This window comes from Peromyscus californicus, unplaced genomic scaffold (genome assembly GCF_007827085.1).
Source record: "Peromyscus californicus insignis strain IS unplaced genomic scaffold, ASM782708v3 Scaffold_23__1_contigs__length_62951481, whole genome shotgun sequence".
Classification (NCBI taxonomy): domain Eukaryota; kingdom Metazoa; phylum Chordata; class Mammalia; order Rodentia; family Cricetidae; genus Peromyscus; species Peromyscus californicus.
In genome coordinates this window covers 61,838,235-61,853,158 of record NW_026294534.1, presented here as the reverse complement: position 1 = coordinate 61,853,158, position 14,924 = coordinate 61,838,235, and the positions used below count along the sequence as shown (strand labels likewise).

At 53.3% G+C, this 14,924-nt stretch overlaps 1 protein-coding gene across 1 annotated transcript; it reads left to right on the top strand.

The window, feature by feature from the left end:
- The first annotated feature begins 5,597 nt into the window (after positions 1 to 5,597).
- On the top strand, positions 5,598 to 14,138 carry Tmem161a (transmembrane protein 161A). The gene is made up of 12 exons (XM_052752671.1): positions 5,598 to 5,713; positions 7,260 to 7,363; positions 8,533 to 8,613; positions 8,921 to 9,018; positions 9,119 to 9,275; positions 9,737 to 9,888; positions 11,155 to 11,215; positions 11,312 to 11,455; positions 11,540 to 11,653; positions 11,774 to 11,948; positions 12,048 to 12,144; positions 12,490 to 14,138. The coding sequence occupies exons 1-12, from the start codon at positions 5,711 to 5,713 to the stop codon at positions 12,744 to 12,746; spliced, it is 1,443 nt and encodes a 480-aa protein (XP_052608631.1). The 5' UTR covers positions 5,598 to 5,710; the 3' UTR covers positions 12,747 to 14,138.
- Positions 14,139 to 14,924: the final 786 nt, after the last annotated feature.

The window sequence follows — 14,924 nt, the reverse complement described above, 5'->3', positions numbered from 1 at the left end:
TGCCCTGCACATACCATTAACCCCAGCTCTGGCGGAGGCTCGCTGGCTGTTAATCTAGCCTAGAAAACTGCGCCTCACCTTCAGAGTCCCTGCCTCAAAGGGGACACCTAATGTCCTCACGGCTTTTTCGAAGGGACAGGGAAGTATACCCTGGAACTCACACACATGCACCTATATGAATAGTGCACACACACAACTTTTAGTTTCTAAAGGGGGTCATCCCCTAGGGCAGGCGAGATGGCTCATCCAGTGGGCAAAGGTGCTTGCCACTCTGAGTTCAGTTCCCAGAGGAAACACACATGGTGCAAAGAGACAATGACCCTTTCCCAGGGGTCACCTAAGATATCAGAAAACATGGATATTTACATTACGATTCATAACAGCAAAATTACAGATATGAAGTAGCAATGAAAATCATTTTATGGTGGGGGTCAGCACAACATGAGCAAAGTATTAAGAGTCGCAGCACTAGGAAGGTTGAGAACCACTGACGTAAGTCAATGTAAAAACAAGATTTTAAAAAAGGTGCCTAGGCTCAGCCCTCCCTTTCCACCAAGCCTCATGGTCTACCAGTGACACTGTGTCCTGGAGCAGGAGGGAGGAAGGTTGCCCCAGCCTTGGATGGCACTGGCAGGGTCTCCCAGACCTTCTGTGATCTTCTGCCCTGCCCTTCCTGGCTCTGCCCTCCCCCAGCTTGGTGCCTGGGACATCACTGGGGCAGGAGGCAGGGGGTTGGCTAACTGCCCTAGGCCACTCAGGTCTAGACACTGAAACAGAATCAAGGAGCACCGGCTGCACATGAGCAAGATGAAGCCTGGTTGTGAAGCCCAAAGGGACCCAGGAGAGGCCACCAGGTTCTAGAAAGATTCTCAGGGCTTCCATAGTCCAGACCTTGAGCCAGGAGGGGATAGGGAGGTTTTAAGAAATAAATAGGCCCGAGAGGCCTGGAGTAGAGTCCTAAGCCTTTAATTCCAGCACTCGGGATGCAAAGGAGGAGGATTTCTGAGTTAGAGGGCAGCCTACTATTCATTGAGATTTCCAGGCTAGCCAGAACTACATAGTGAAATCATGTCTGAAAAAGACAGTACACCAGACCGGTCCGGGTCAGACCAGACCAGGAACCTGGAGACTGGAGCTGATGCAGAGACCACGGAGAAGCAACTTGCTTGCTTTTTTTTTTTTTTATTTTTCGAGACAGGGTTTCTCTGTGTAGTTTTTGTGCCTGTCCTGGATCTCGCTCTGTAGACCAGGCTGGCCTTGAACTCACAGAGATCTGCCTGGCTCTGCCTCCCGAGTGCTGAGATTAAAGGCGTGTGCCACTGCTGCCCATCAGCCTGCTTTCTTATAGAACCCAAGACCACCAGCCTAGGGATGACATCACTCACAATGGGCTGGACCTTCCCCCATCAATCACTAATTTAAAAAATGCCCTACAGGCTTGCCTACAGCCTGGTCTTATGGAGGCGTCTTCTCAGTTGAAGTTTCCTTCTCTCAGGTGACTTTAGCTTGTGTCAACACTAACCTAAAACTCCAGCACACTGGACCAGACTACACCAGACCATATGAGACCCAGATGGCTCAGAGAACAAAGTAGCTGTGCCTAGAGCATGATGACATGAGTCTGAATCACATACTCACAAAAAGGCCAGGCATTGCATGTCTGTAGCTCCAGCAGTGGGAAGCAGAGATGCCCACCCTCTCTCAATGGGACAGTCTGACTCCAGAGGACCAAAGTCACTGTGAATTGCCTCACACAGACATCCACCTGGATTCATAAACAATGACAGGATCACCCACAGAGGCAACACAGTCAACTGTGTGGACTTCTTGCCCATGGGCATGTACCCCCAGTCGTGTCCATCACACTCAGGAGCCCTCCCTCCAAGCTACCTGGGAAATGCCGTAGGGTCCCGAGGTCCACACTGAGTTCTTTTTTTTTTAAAGATTTATTTATTTACTATGTATACAGCATATGTGACTGCAGGCCAGAAGAGGGCACCAGATCTCACTACAGGTGGTTGTGAGCCACCATGTGGTTGCTGGGAATTGAACTCAGGACCTCTGGAAGAGCAGTCAGTGCTCTTAACCTCTTATCCATCTCTCCAGCCCCACACTGAGTTCTTAATCAAGCTATGTCTGAAGCCAAGGTTGTTGCATGTGATGATGGCTTTTGTTTTTTGTGAAACAAAACAGGGTCTCCTTATAGAACCTGGGACCACCAGCTTGTGCTGGTCTCAAATTCACAAACCTCCAGCCTCAGCCTCCCAAATGCTGGATTACAGGTGTGCAACACTACATCACCTTGTGTATTGGCTTGCTCTAGCATTTTCTATTTCATGAGCCAAAATTTTCCCATTGTTGTTTGAGCTGTTTGGAATTTGTGTTTTAAGATTTATGTTGTGAGCCATTGCCTCATAATGTGTCCCTGACGGGCCTGGATGTCATGAAGACCAGGCTAGCTCCAAATGCACAAAAACGGGCCTGCTCTGTCTTGCTAGTACAGGACTTAAAGAGGTGAGCCACCAAGCCCATGCGACACCCCCTTTGTAAACATTTCTAACTAGTATTGTGTCTGTGCATAATGTATGTTTGAGTGCTGTAGAGGTCAGAGGTCAGCTTGCAGGAGTTGGTTCTTTCCTTCCATCATGGTTGTGCCGGGGTTGGAACTCAGGCCCTTTGACCAGCTTGGACTTAAAACATCCTCCTGCCTCAGCTCTCCAAGTGAGTAGACAACCATGTGATCTACCACACCTGATGGCTAGTGAGAAGAGTGCCTTAGGGAAGGCAGCCAGGTGTCCAGGCCGGTTCTGAATTGGGGTGGTGGTGGAGTGAGCTGGGGAGGTCACTCACACAGTACAAGGCTTGTCTGTGCACATCTAAGCTTCGTCCCCAGCAATGAGAAAACTGACCCAGTACACACGTCTGTCACTTGAGGCAGGAGGACCAGAACTTCAAGGTCATCCTTGGTCACATAACGTAGAACGAAGTTCAGACCCCATCTAAAAACAAATAGGCCAACAAGACCACTGAGTATGTTAAGGCCTTTCCTGTGAAGCCAGATTACCTGAGTTAGATCCCCTGAGGCCCACATGATAGAAGGAGAGTACTGACTCCAGCAAGTTGTCCTCTGTCCTACACACACACACACACACACACACACACACACACACACACACACACACAAATAAATGCAATAAAAAACAAAAAACGAGCCGGGTGTACTGTCACACCCTTTAATCCCAGCACTCGGGAGGCAGAGGCAGGCAGACCTCTGTGAGTCTGAGGCCAGTCTGAAGGAAATCCCCCACCCACAGTGGGGGCTTCCTCCTGGACCCCGAATTAGATAACACCCAAACACCTGTTTTCATAGAGAGATTCTTTATTAAGCAGGGAAGAAAAGTTAAAGTGGCTGCTTCCGACTCAGGCAGAGAACAGCAGCAAATGACCTTGCGGATGTAGTTTTTTTTTTTTTATTTTTTTTTTTATTTTTTTGGTTTTTCGAGACAGGGTTTCTCTGTGTAGCTTTGCGCCTTTCCTGGAACTCACTTGGTAGCCCAGGCTGGCCTTGAACTCACAGAGATCCGCCTGGCTCTGCCTCCCGAGTGCTGGGATTAAAGGCGTGCGCCACCACCGCCCGGCTTTACGGATGTAGTTTTTGAGAGGAGACGAAGGGGAGGTCTGTGATAGAATGGGCTAGGAGGAGACGGTGATGAGGGAGAAGGGGAGGGGGAAAGGGAGACGGGGAAGGGGTGTTGGTTCCAGAAGGACCAAGGACTGCCTCTGGATAGAAGGGAGACAGATGTGGTGCATAGGCAAATGACAGTTTATAAAGGTAAAGGGGGAAACCCCACGATAGGATGAGGTGTTTAATTTTAATTGGGGATGCTAATTAGGTGAGCCAAAGGGGGCCTTTGATAGCTGGACATTGGCAGTCAGCCTCAGGAGGAGGAAATGGCCAGATAAGGGAACAGACCTTGGTGGCTAGCTTTAGGAATGTAATCTAATGGTTTTTAAGAAGTCAGAGGATTCGGGGAGAAGGGCAAGGTCTGCCAGAGCCCATGCTCACTGCACTCAAGCTGGCCAGAGTCTTTCACAGCCTGGTCTACAGATCAAGTTCCAGGACAGCCAGGGCTACACCAAGAAACCCTGTCTCAAAAAACAAAAAATAAAAAACAACCTCCCAAGCCGGGCGGTGGTGGCGCACGCCTTTAATCCCAGCACTCGGGAGGCAGAGCCAGGCGGATCTCTGTGAGTTCGAGGCCAGCCTGGTCTCCAAAGCGAGTTCCAGGAAAGGCGCAAAGCTACACAGAGAAACCCTGTCTCGAAAAACCAAAAAAAAAAAAAAAAAAAAAAAAAAAAAAAACAACCAACCTCCCACCAATCAAAACAAATCAGGGCCGGGCGGTGGTGGTGCACGCCTTTAATCCCAGCACTCGGGAGGCAGAGCCAGGCGGATCTCTGTGAGTTCGAGGCCAGCCTGGTCTCCAAAGCGAGTTCCAGGAAAGGCGCAAAGCTACACAGAGAAACCCTGTCTCGTAAAACCAAAAAAAAAAAAAAAAAAACAAAAAAAACAAACAAATCAGGAGCTAAGAAGGTTAGTTAATTGGTTCGGAGTGAGTGCTGCTCTTGCTGGGACCCAAGCCCAGCTCCAAGCACTTTGCTCAGCCTGCAAATGACCGCTGTAACTTCAGGTTCAAAGGGTCTGGCCCCTCCTCTGGACTCCGAGGACACTGTAGTCAGGTGCACAAACCCACACGAATACAGACACATACTAAAAAATAAAAGGAATCTTACTTGTTTGTTTATTAATTTATTGGTTTTTCGAGACTGGGTTTCTCTGTGTAACATCCCTGGCTGGACTGGATCTCGCTCTGTAGACCAGGCTGACCTCGAATTCACAGAGATCCACCTCCCTCTGCCTCCAGAGTGCTGGGATTAAAAGTGTGCACAATCATTCCAGGCTATGAAGCTTTTTTTTTTTTTTTGGTTTTTCGAGACAGGGTTTCTCTGTGTAGCTTTGCTCCTCTCCTGGAACTCACTTGGTAGCCCAGGCTGGCCTCGAACTCACAGAGATCCGCCTGCCTCTGCCTCCCGAGTGCTGGGATTAAAGGCGTATGCCACCACCGCCCGGCTGCTATGAAGCTTTTTAAAAATCAGTTTTAAAAAAAAGTCCAACGTGGTGGCGTGTGCCTTAAATCTCCATACTAGGGAAGCAGAGCCCGCTAGCCTGGTCTACACAGGGAGTTCCAGGACAGCCTGGTCTACACAGGGAGTTCCAGGACAGCCAGGAAAGAAAGGAAGATAAAAAAAGGAGGAGTGGCCGGGCGGTGGTGGCGCACGCCTTTAATCCCAGCACTCGGGAGGCAGAGGCAGGCGGATCTCTGCGAGTTCGAGGCCAGCCTGGGCTACAGAGTGAGTTCCAGGAAAGGCGCAAAGCTACACTACACAGAGAAACCCTGTCTCGAAAAACCTAAAAAAAAAAAAAAAAAAAAAAAAAAAAAAAAGGAGGAAAAGGAAAGACAGCAAACATAAAAGCGCCTGCTCCTGCTAGAACTACAATTCCCGACATTCATTGCGAACCCCTCCTGGTTCTTAGCCCGATGACCGGTTTCTCAGGCTGCTCGTTAACAGGGTCCCGTCTCTAATTGGCCAAGATCCGCGTCGCTTCCCCACCTCCAGCCTTGTGCGTGGGTGCGCTCAGGGAGCGGACATGGTGAGCAGGCCCTGTGGGGTCCCTGCCGCGGGACGTGTGGGGTCCGGCTGTGCGGAGGGAGGCACAGGGGCTGCGAGGGTGGAGGGCCTCCTGGCCGAGCTGAGAGAGACCCCGAAAGCTCGGAGGGCGGGTGGGCGACTGGAAGTGGGGTGTAGTCGGTGGTACAGGACGCGGCGGGGGAGGTGAGGCCAGGGCTCTCCTCAGGGGTGAAGGGAGCCGGGACTGCAGCAGGCTGTGCTTCCTGACAGGGTCTCGTGTAGTCCAGGTTGTACTAGAACTTCTTCATAGCCTCGGTGACCTCAAACTTCTGATTCTCCTGCCTCCGCCTCCGGAGTGCTGGGATGACAGGCGTGTGCTACCATGCACGGTTTTCCGTTTTTCTTTTTAAAAGATACTTTGTTTTCATTATTTTATTTTGTTTATTTATTAAGTATGGATGCTTGTATGGATGTCTGTGCACCACGTGTATATCTGCTGTCCTTAGAGGCCGGAGAAGGTTGTAGGATCCCCTGGGACTGGAGTTAGAGTGTTATGAGCTGCCATGTGGGTGCTGGGAACTGAACCTGTGTCCTCTGGAAGAGCAGCCAGTGCTCTTAACCACTGCGTCATCTCTTCATCCTCCCCCTCCTTTTCTTTTCTTTTTTTTTTTTTTTTTTTTTTAAAGATTTATTTATTTATGATGTATGCAGTGTTCTGCCTGCACATATCCCTGCAGGCCAGAAGAGGGCACCAGATCTCATTACAGATGGTTGTGAGCCACCATGTGGTTGCTGGGAATTGAACTCAGGACCTTTGGAGGAGCAGCCAGTGCCCTTAACCTCTGAGCCATCTCTTCAGCCCTCCTTTTCTTTTCTTTAAACCCGTTTAAAAAAATTCTTTTTTAGATGGGTGATGGTGGCGCACGCCTTTAATCTCAGCATTCAGGAGACAGAGGCAGGTAGATCTCTGAGTTGGAGGCCAACCTGGTCTACAGAGTGAGTTCCAGGACAGCCAGGGCTACACAGAGAAACCCTGTATTGAAAAAAAAAAAAATGTTATTTAGAAAGGGTCTTACCATGTAGCCTTGGCCTGGAACTCATTCTGTAGGCCAGGTTGGCCTCAAATTCACAGTGATCCACCTGCCTCTGCCTCCTGAGTGCTGGGATTAAAGGTGCGCGCCACCACCGCCACCAGGCTAGGAAACATTCTTTAAGCAAATGGTTGGCTGTGGTTGCTTTGGCCTTTAATTTCCAACACTGGGGAGCCAGAGGCAGGCAGAGTTCTGTAGGTCCGTGGCTACACAGGGACATGCAGGGCTCACAGAACAAAAACATGCAGGGAAAGGGGTTCAGGGGTCTGACGATGGGAGCAGCGGTCAGGCCCAGAAATCTGAAGGTGGGTGGGGATGTCTGGGACTCCCAAGATGAACGCTGGCATCACCCCAGTTGCCTTCTGAGAGATGCCACCAAAGCCCGAGGCTGGCACTCCCCATCCGCCCATCTTCTCTGTAAATAGCTTGGGTTACTTCGGGGAGCTTTGGACTTTCTGACTAGAGCTGCTCCCTCAGGCGGTCCTCGGAGTGCAGCTGGTGGTGACCCTGTTCACCGCCACGCTCATGCACAGGCTGGCCCCCCACTGCTCCTTCGCCCGCTGGCTGCTGTGTAACGGCAGGTAAGCCCGGTCCCACCGGCCGTGGGCGGAGCCTGTGGCCACGCCCATCCGCCTGCCCGGTGTATGCTTCCTCCTCCTCCTCCCTCCCTCCTCCTTCTCCCTCCTTCTCTCCCTCCCTCCTCCCTCCTTCTCTCCTTCCCTCCTCCCTCCTCCTCTCCCTCCCTCCTCTCTCCCTCCCTCCTTCTCTCCCTCCCTCCCTCCTCCTCCCTCCTCCTCTCCCTCCCTCCCTCCCTCCTTCTCTCCCTCCCTCCCTCCTTCTCTCCCTCCCTCCCTCCCTCCTTCTCTCCCTCCCTCCTCCCTCCTCTCCCTCCTTCCTCCTCTTCCTCCCTTCTCCCTCCTTCTCTCCTTCCCTCCTCCCTCCTCCTCTCCCTCCCTCCTCTCTCCCTCCCTCCTCTCTCCCTCCCTCCTCTCCCTCCCTCCCTCCTCTCCCTCCCTCCCTCCTCCTTCCTCCTCCTCTCCCTCCCTCCCTCCCTCCTCTCTCCCTCCCTCCCTCCTTCCTTCCTTCCTTCTCTCCCTCCCTCCTCCCTCCCTCCTTCTCTCCCTCCCTCCTCCCTCCCTCCTCTCCCTTCTTCCTTTTCTCCCTCCCTCCCTCCTCCCTCCCTCTCTCTCTCAAAGATTACTTTTGATCATGTGTAGTGTGTGTTTCCACATGTGGTGCTCACATGAGTGCCGATGCCTGGGGAGGCCAGAGGCATCAGAATTGGAGTTACAGGCAGTTGTGAGCTACCCGTGCACTGCCATGCCTGGTGCCCTCTAGTGTCTGTAAAGTACATCTTGATCTTCTTGACAACAGAACCCCCCCCCCCCCCCCCCCCCCCTCCTGGCCTTTGGTAATCCAGCTCTCTCCTGTTTGCACTGTTTTGGAGTCTGGCCCCTTCAGAGGATACTGGGGGAATGTTTTCTCCTCAGAAAAATGCATGGGCCCCAGGAGAGTCAGCTCACAGGTTTAAGGGTATCCTGGATTCCCAAAACCCCTGTGACTGGATCAGTTCCCCCATCTCATTTTCCCAGAATTCCCCTGGCTATGGCTACTCCCAGGCACCCTGGGCCACCTTCCCACAGGGCCTGCCACAGCTCTGCCACTGCCTCGTGCTCTGTCCTCAAGGCCAGATCTGGGTTCTTTGCCTCATGCCCTCAGGCCACGCTTCCCTGACTGTTTTCATCCTCAGTCTGTTCCGATACATACACCCGTCAGAGGAGGAGCTGCGGGTGCTAGCCGGGAAACCGAGGCCCAGAAGCAGGAAGGAACGGTGAGTGGCCCCCATTTCGACTCCACAGGGCCCAGGCAGGGCTATGCCCTCCTGCCCAGGGACAGGCCTCACTCCTGCCCGAGGTTCTGGCCTGGGGACGGAGCCTTCCCTCCCGCTGCGGAGCTTGGCACAGGTGGGTGCAGTTAGCATCCTGTGTTCCTGGCTGTTTGCTCTGGGCTGGCCCCGTGCCTAGGCTGCCCCCACACCGAATGTGGCTGAAGGTTTCCCAAGCCAGCACCATCGGGATCCTCTGGCAGTCCCAGAGGAGATCACTACACCTCACCCTTCACTGTCCTCATGTGCTCAGCTGGACCAATGGCCTTCAGGATGAGAAGCCACTGTCAGTGCCTAGAGACGCCCCTTTCCAGCTGGAGACCTGTCCCCTCACTGCTGTGGATGCCCTCGGTAACACCCAGCTCAGCCCCCACTCCCCTCCCCTGCTGCTGGGTCACCCAGGGAATGGGGGGTTGGGTCGGCTTTGGCAGCTGAGCGCCTGTCCCCGCAGTCCTGCGCTTCTTTTTGGAGTACCAGTGGTTCGTGGATTTCGCTGTGTACTCTGTGGGCGTGTACCTCTTCACGGAGGCCTACTATTTTGTGCTGGGCCCGGTCCAGGAGGCCAACATCGCTGTGTTCTGGTGCCTGCTCACACTGGCCTTCTCTCTGTATCCTTCCTCTGGGGTTCAAGGTGTGGGGAGTGGGACTCGGGCCGAGTTTCCCTGTCCCTCTAACTTGGCTATGGGATCATCCCCTGTGCCATAGAGGTGTGCAGGCCAGCATGACCTCAAACTCCTGACTCCCTCCTGAGTGCTGCAGTGACAGGTGTGTGTCACCACACTGGACACACAGTCTGGTGGGGTTTTTTTTTTTTTTTTTTTTTTTTGGATTGGCCCCACTGGATGGGTTCCTGTCCCTTCAAGTCTATACATTTGGGAAAACCAGGGAACAGCTTGCTGGGAGTTGGTCCATCTTTCTTTGGTTTTTGTTTTGTCTTGTTTTGTTTTTTGGAGACAGGGTTTCCCTGTGTAGCCCTGGCTGTTCTGGAACTCTATAGACAGGCCTCAGACTCAGATCTGCCTGCCTCTGCCTCGGAGTGCTGCCCTAGCTTTCTTAACCCCACCCCCAGCAAGGTGTTCCTCACGGTGACCCGGCTGTACTTCAGTGCCAAGGAGGGCGGCGAGCGCTCAGTGTGTCTGGCCTCTGCCTTCCTCTTCCTCCTCCTGGCCATGCTCGTGCAGGTGGTGCGGGAGGAGACCCTGGAGCTGGGGCTGGAGCCAGGTGGGTGTGCTTCCCTGCTCACCTACCTGTTCGCTTTCTGTTTCTGTTTCTTTTTTTTTTCTTTTGAGACTGGGTCTCATTCTATGGCCCTGGCTGGCCTCAAACTCACAGAGATCCTTCAGCCTCTGCCACCCACATCCTGGGATTAAGACTTACATTATTATGGGGGCTGGAGAGATGGCTCAGTGGTTAAGAGCACTGGCTGTTCTTCCAGAGGACCTGTGTTCAGTTCTCAGCACCCACATGGCAGCTCACAGCTGTCTGTAACTCCAGCTGCTGGGGACCCAACACTCTCATGCAGGCAAAACACCAATGCACATAAATTAAAAAAAAAAAGGTTTATGTTATTACTGCTTTTAAAGGTTTATTCTTATTCCACATGTGTAGATGCTTTGCTGTCGTGTGTGTCTGTGTGTTGTTACTTAGGCTGTGAGCCACTGTGTAAGTCCTGTGAGGGCAGCAAGTGCCCTTAACTGCTGAGCCATCCACCTAGCCCGGTTTTGCTATTGTTTTTGTTTGTTAAGATTTATGTATGTCTGTATGTATGTATATGAGTGCTCTGTCTTCATACACACCAGAAGAAGGAATCAGATCCCATTACAGATGATTGTGAGCCACCATGTGGGTGCTGGGAATTGAACTCAGGACTCTGGAAAAGCAGCCAGTGCCTCCTCTGAGCCACCTCAACAGTCCAAGGTTCTATTTCTTGAAGAGTCCGGCACAGTCTGGGCCTAGCAGGTCTCCACGTGGCTCAGTGGCAGGGCACCTGCACAGCACATCTGGAGGTTCTGGGTTGCATTCCAGCACGGGAAAATAAAAGACAATTAAAATAGATTGTCCGGGGCTGGAGAGATGGCTCCGTGATTAAGAGCACTGGCTGCTCTTGCAGAGGACCAAGATTCAATTTCTAGCATCCACGTGGAATGTTCACAACTACCTGTAACTCCATTTCCAGGCTATCTGATGCCCTCTTCTGACCTCCACAGGCATCAGACACAATGTGGCAGTTATACGTGCCGGCAAAACATTCATATACAAAAAAATAGATACAATAAAATAGACCGTCAGAGCTGGGGCTTGGGCTAGTGTGAGACAACCCTCGCAAGCGTGAGGACCTGAGTGTGCGCCCATGTCAAAGGTGGACAAGGGCTGCCCATGCCTGTAAACTTCACACTGGGGAGGCAGAGACGGGTGCATTCTGGGAGCTGGAAAGCTGGCCAGCCTTGGAAACCGTAACAATCTACACACTTGATCTTCTTTCCCTAGGTCTAGCCAGTGTGACCCAGAACCTGGAGCCTGTTCTGAAGAAGCAGGGTTGGGACTGGGCGTGAGTCCTGGGGACTGGATCTTGTGGGGAGGTACAGGTAGAGGGAGCCCCACCCGCAAGGCTGAATTCTGACCTGAGACCTTTTCTTCTCCCCAGACTCCCTGTGATCAAGCTGGCCCTCCGCCTTGGGCTGGCGGTGCTAGGCTCCTTGTTGGGCGCCTTCCTCATTTTCCCAGGCCTGAGGATGGCCCAGACCCACCAGGACGCGCTGACCCTGTCTGCAGATCGGCCGCTTCTGCAGTTAGGCGGGGCTCCCGGGATGGGGTGGGAGTTGAGGTAGAGGCTGGGGATCTGGAGCCTGGCCCCACCTGGTGCTCCCCGCAGGCTGCTCCTGCATACCAGCTTCCTGTCGCCCCTGTGCACCCTGTGGCTCTGGACAAAGCCTGTCGCCCGTGACTTCCTATACCAGCCACCCAGGAGGAACGCGACCTCTTCTCTGTGCGTGTGTCGAGGTGTTGAGGGACCTGGGGTGTCTTGAGGCTGGGATGAACTGGAGAGATTGTGGCCTGGGGAGGGAGGGCTCACCCCAACTCCCTGCCCGCTTGGCTCTTGTTGCAGGCCATCAGAAGGGGCCTTCGACTCCCTGCGCCTCTGGGTGCTGGTGGCGCTGTGCCTGCTGCGGCTCGCCGTGACCCGGCCACACCTGCAGGCCTACCTGTGCCTAGCCAAGTCTCGCGTAGAGCAGCTGCGCAAGGAGGCTGGCCGCATTGAGGCCCGCGAGATTCAGCAGCGGGTATGCACCCCGGGTGGGACAGTCCTTGGGCTAAGGGGGCCTGGCCTGGTCATGGGGTCCCTGCCCTGGGAACCACCCCCTTTACTGCCTCCCTGCCAGGTAGTCCGGGTTTACTGCTACGTGACCGTGGTGAGCCTGCAGTACCTGACACCGCTCATCCTCACTTTGCACTGCACGCTGCTGCTCAAGACCCTGGGTGAGGAGCTGGTGGGAAGAGGGCGGGGCCAGCAGATAGAGGATGGGGACAGGTCTGGTAAAGTGGGGCCTTCAGATAAAAGCTAGGAGTAGGGTCTGAGCAAGGACATGGCTTGGTAAAGGTGGGGCCAGCTATAGAAGTGAGGGCAGCATTTGGGCAAGGCTCCAGACTGTTGTCCTGTGGGGACAAGACCTGTAGACAGGGAGGTTGGAGGTGGGATCAGCAGACTGGGGAGGATGGAGGCCCCCTAAGGTCAGTGGGGTATAACCTAGTAGGCGGGGTATGAAAGCTTCTAGACTCCCACTGTTCTGTCTCCACCCATAATTCCCTTCTTCCCTCCTGCAGGCGGCTACTCTTGGGCCCTGGGCCCTGCTCCAACCTCACTGGCCCCGCCCCAGTCCTCAGACGCCTTGATCTCTGTGGACCCTGCAGAGGATGAAGCCCAGCAGACTGCAGCCCAGGTCGCAGGGGTTCTGGGCAGCCTGCTTACACCCCTCTTCCTCCGTGGTGTGCTGGCCTACCTCATCTGGTGGACCGCTGCCTGCCAGCTGCTCTCCAGCCTCTTTGGCCTCTATTTCCACCAGCAGCTGGCAGCTTCCTAGCGTGATCCCCAGGACTGGGACTGCCTCCTGTGTGTGTACCTTAGTGCCCCTAGATGACCTAGGGGTGAGGGTGGGGACACCATCTCTGTCACCTCTGTGCCTAGATCATGAGTCAGGTTCCCCTGGACCTGGAGGCCATGGTCCTTGAGAGAGAGAGTGTGTGTGTGTGTGTGTGTGTGTGTGTGTGTGTGTGTGTGTGTGTGTGTGCAGGATTTCAGTGGGAGGCTCCTCTCAATTAAAGGGGTGGGCCACTTTTACAGAAACATCCCAGAGGCTGAGGAGATGAGCAGGGGAGACCTGGCTGGAGAGAAGGACTTAGGAGAGAGTGGGACCTGGCAGGAGTGGGAAGATGGAGGTTCGAGATGGCTAGGAGAGAGCTGGGGGGGCTCAGGCCCCGATTTTTTTCTTTTTCTTTTTTTTTTTTTTTTTTTTTTTTTTGAGGCAGGGTTTCTCTGTGTAGTTTTGGTGCCTGTCCTGGATTTTACTCTGTAGACCAGGCTGGCCTCGAACTCACAGAGATCCGCCTGGCTCTGCCTCCCGAGTGCTGGAATTAAAGGGGTGCACCACCACTGCCCGACTACGCCCAGCATCTCAATATCCCTGGGTCTGTCCCTATCACTAGGAAGGAAAGCGACAAGAGACACCATGCCCATCTCCCCAGCACACTGGGGAGGCTGAGGCAGGAGGATTAGCCTAGACTAGTAACAAGACCATATCTCCAAAACAAGAAGAAAAAAATAAAGGGGAAGGGGAAGGAATGTCAGCTGGGAGGAAGGAGAGGGGAGAGAAATTGAAGCTGTGAGTTGACTGCCGTCATGTATTTCAAGGCCTTGGTGACAGGGTCACCACCACCTCCAGAGTTGTCCTATTGCTATGTCTTAGTGTAGTGTGTGTACACGTGTGTTTATGAGACATGCATGGGTTGCATGACTCTCCTACATATGCAGAATGTACATTGAGAATAAAACTGGAGGCTTCCGTAGTGCTGTCCGGGACACCGCCGGTGGTCTGGAGCTGGTTTTGTTAGGACAGTGCTGTAACCCCGAGGTCTCACTGGAGAGAAGGCACCTGTCTCTGTTGGAAAGGACTTAGGAATGCGACTGTGTGCCCACAGGCCCACAGGTGCCGTGGGATCAGAGGACAACCTAGCACTCAGGCCTTGCCTTCTACCTTGAGGTTTTTTGTTCACCCTGAATTCCTCAGGTTAGCTGTTCAACAAGCTTCAGGGAGTCTCTGGTTTCCACCCCCCACCTTGCCACAGCAATGCTGGGATTACACTTGCGCTGCTCTGTCCCCTTTATGTGGGTTCTGAGGACTGGAACTCAGATCCTCATGACTACAGCAAGCAGGGCTAATGCATGTGTGATATGAATACACAAGATTTCGAAGGCGTGTCTGGAGTTTCCTTACCTCTTGGGACAGACTCCCAAACTGACCCTGACAAGGGGCTGTGGGAGCTTGTGACGTTCTGTGGGAATCAAGGATGGGCAAGTAAAGGGTGATACGCCCTTCAGGGAGCACAAAAAGCAGACAATTCTGGAAAACCAAGACTCTGCTCTGTGGGACTTAAGAGTGACTTGAGAGTGGAGGGCACACCTCAGATGGTTCCGCCCAGACACGTGGCCGGTCGGGGGCTGGGCTGTGTTCCAGAGCAGAGGTTCCTGTGGCTGATGCCTGTGTTGCCAAGCAGGGTTATTGACTCAGAGGCAGAGGCGGCCGGCCAGCACTATGCAGGAATTCCAAGTCAGCTGGGTTATATATCCCAGATGTGTAAATAAACACATGGAGCATTTTGTTATTGACGGATTCACTATGCGGTTACTATATTCTTGACTCTGTCTTTTTTGTGTTGGCAAAGGAACCCAGGATCTTTTGTGTAATAGTAAGTGCTCTACCCCAGAGCCACGCCCCAGCCCACCACTGTGGGAATGATTCTAGAAGGTCCTCTGCCCCAGAGCCACGCCCCAGTCCACCACTGTGGGGTTCTAGACAGGGGCTCTACCCCGAGCCACGCCCCAGCCCAGTTCTTCATCTTTGGCCTTCACTTTCTTTCCCAGCAGCCTGTGTCACACATGCATCCGTGAGCAGAAAGATGCACAGAGTGCTTGGGCAACACACTTGGAAACCTCAACTCTCTTAACAAGGATAACAAGGGGCTGGAGAGACGGCTCAGCAGTT

What these genes read in the sequence shown, in the direction of transcription:
- Tmem161a (XM_052752671.1), top strand. An exon ending in TGGCTGCTGTGTAACGGCAG is followed by an intron (nt 7,364 to 8,532) that starts GTAAGCCCGGTC and finishes TTTCATCCTCAG; the next exon opens with TCTGTTCCGATACATACACC. An exon ending in CCCGCGAGATTCAGCAGCGG is followed by an intron (nt 11,949 to 12,047) that starts GTATGCACCCCG and finishes CCTCCCTGCCAG; the next exon opens with GTAGTCCGGGTTTACTGCTA.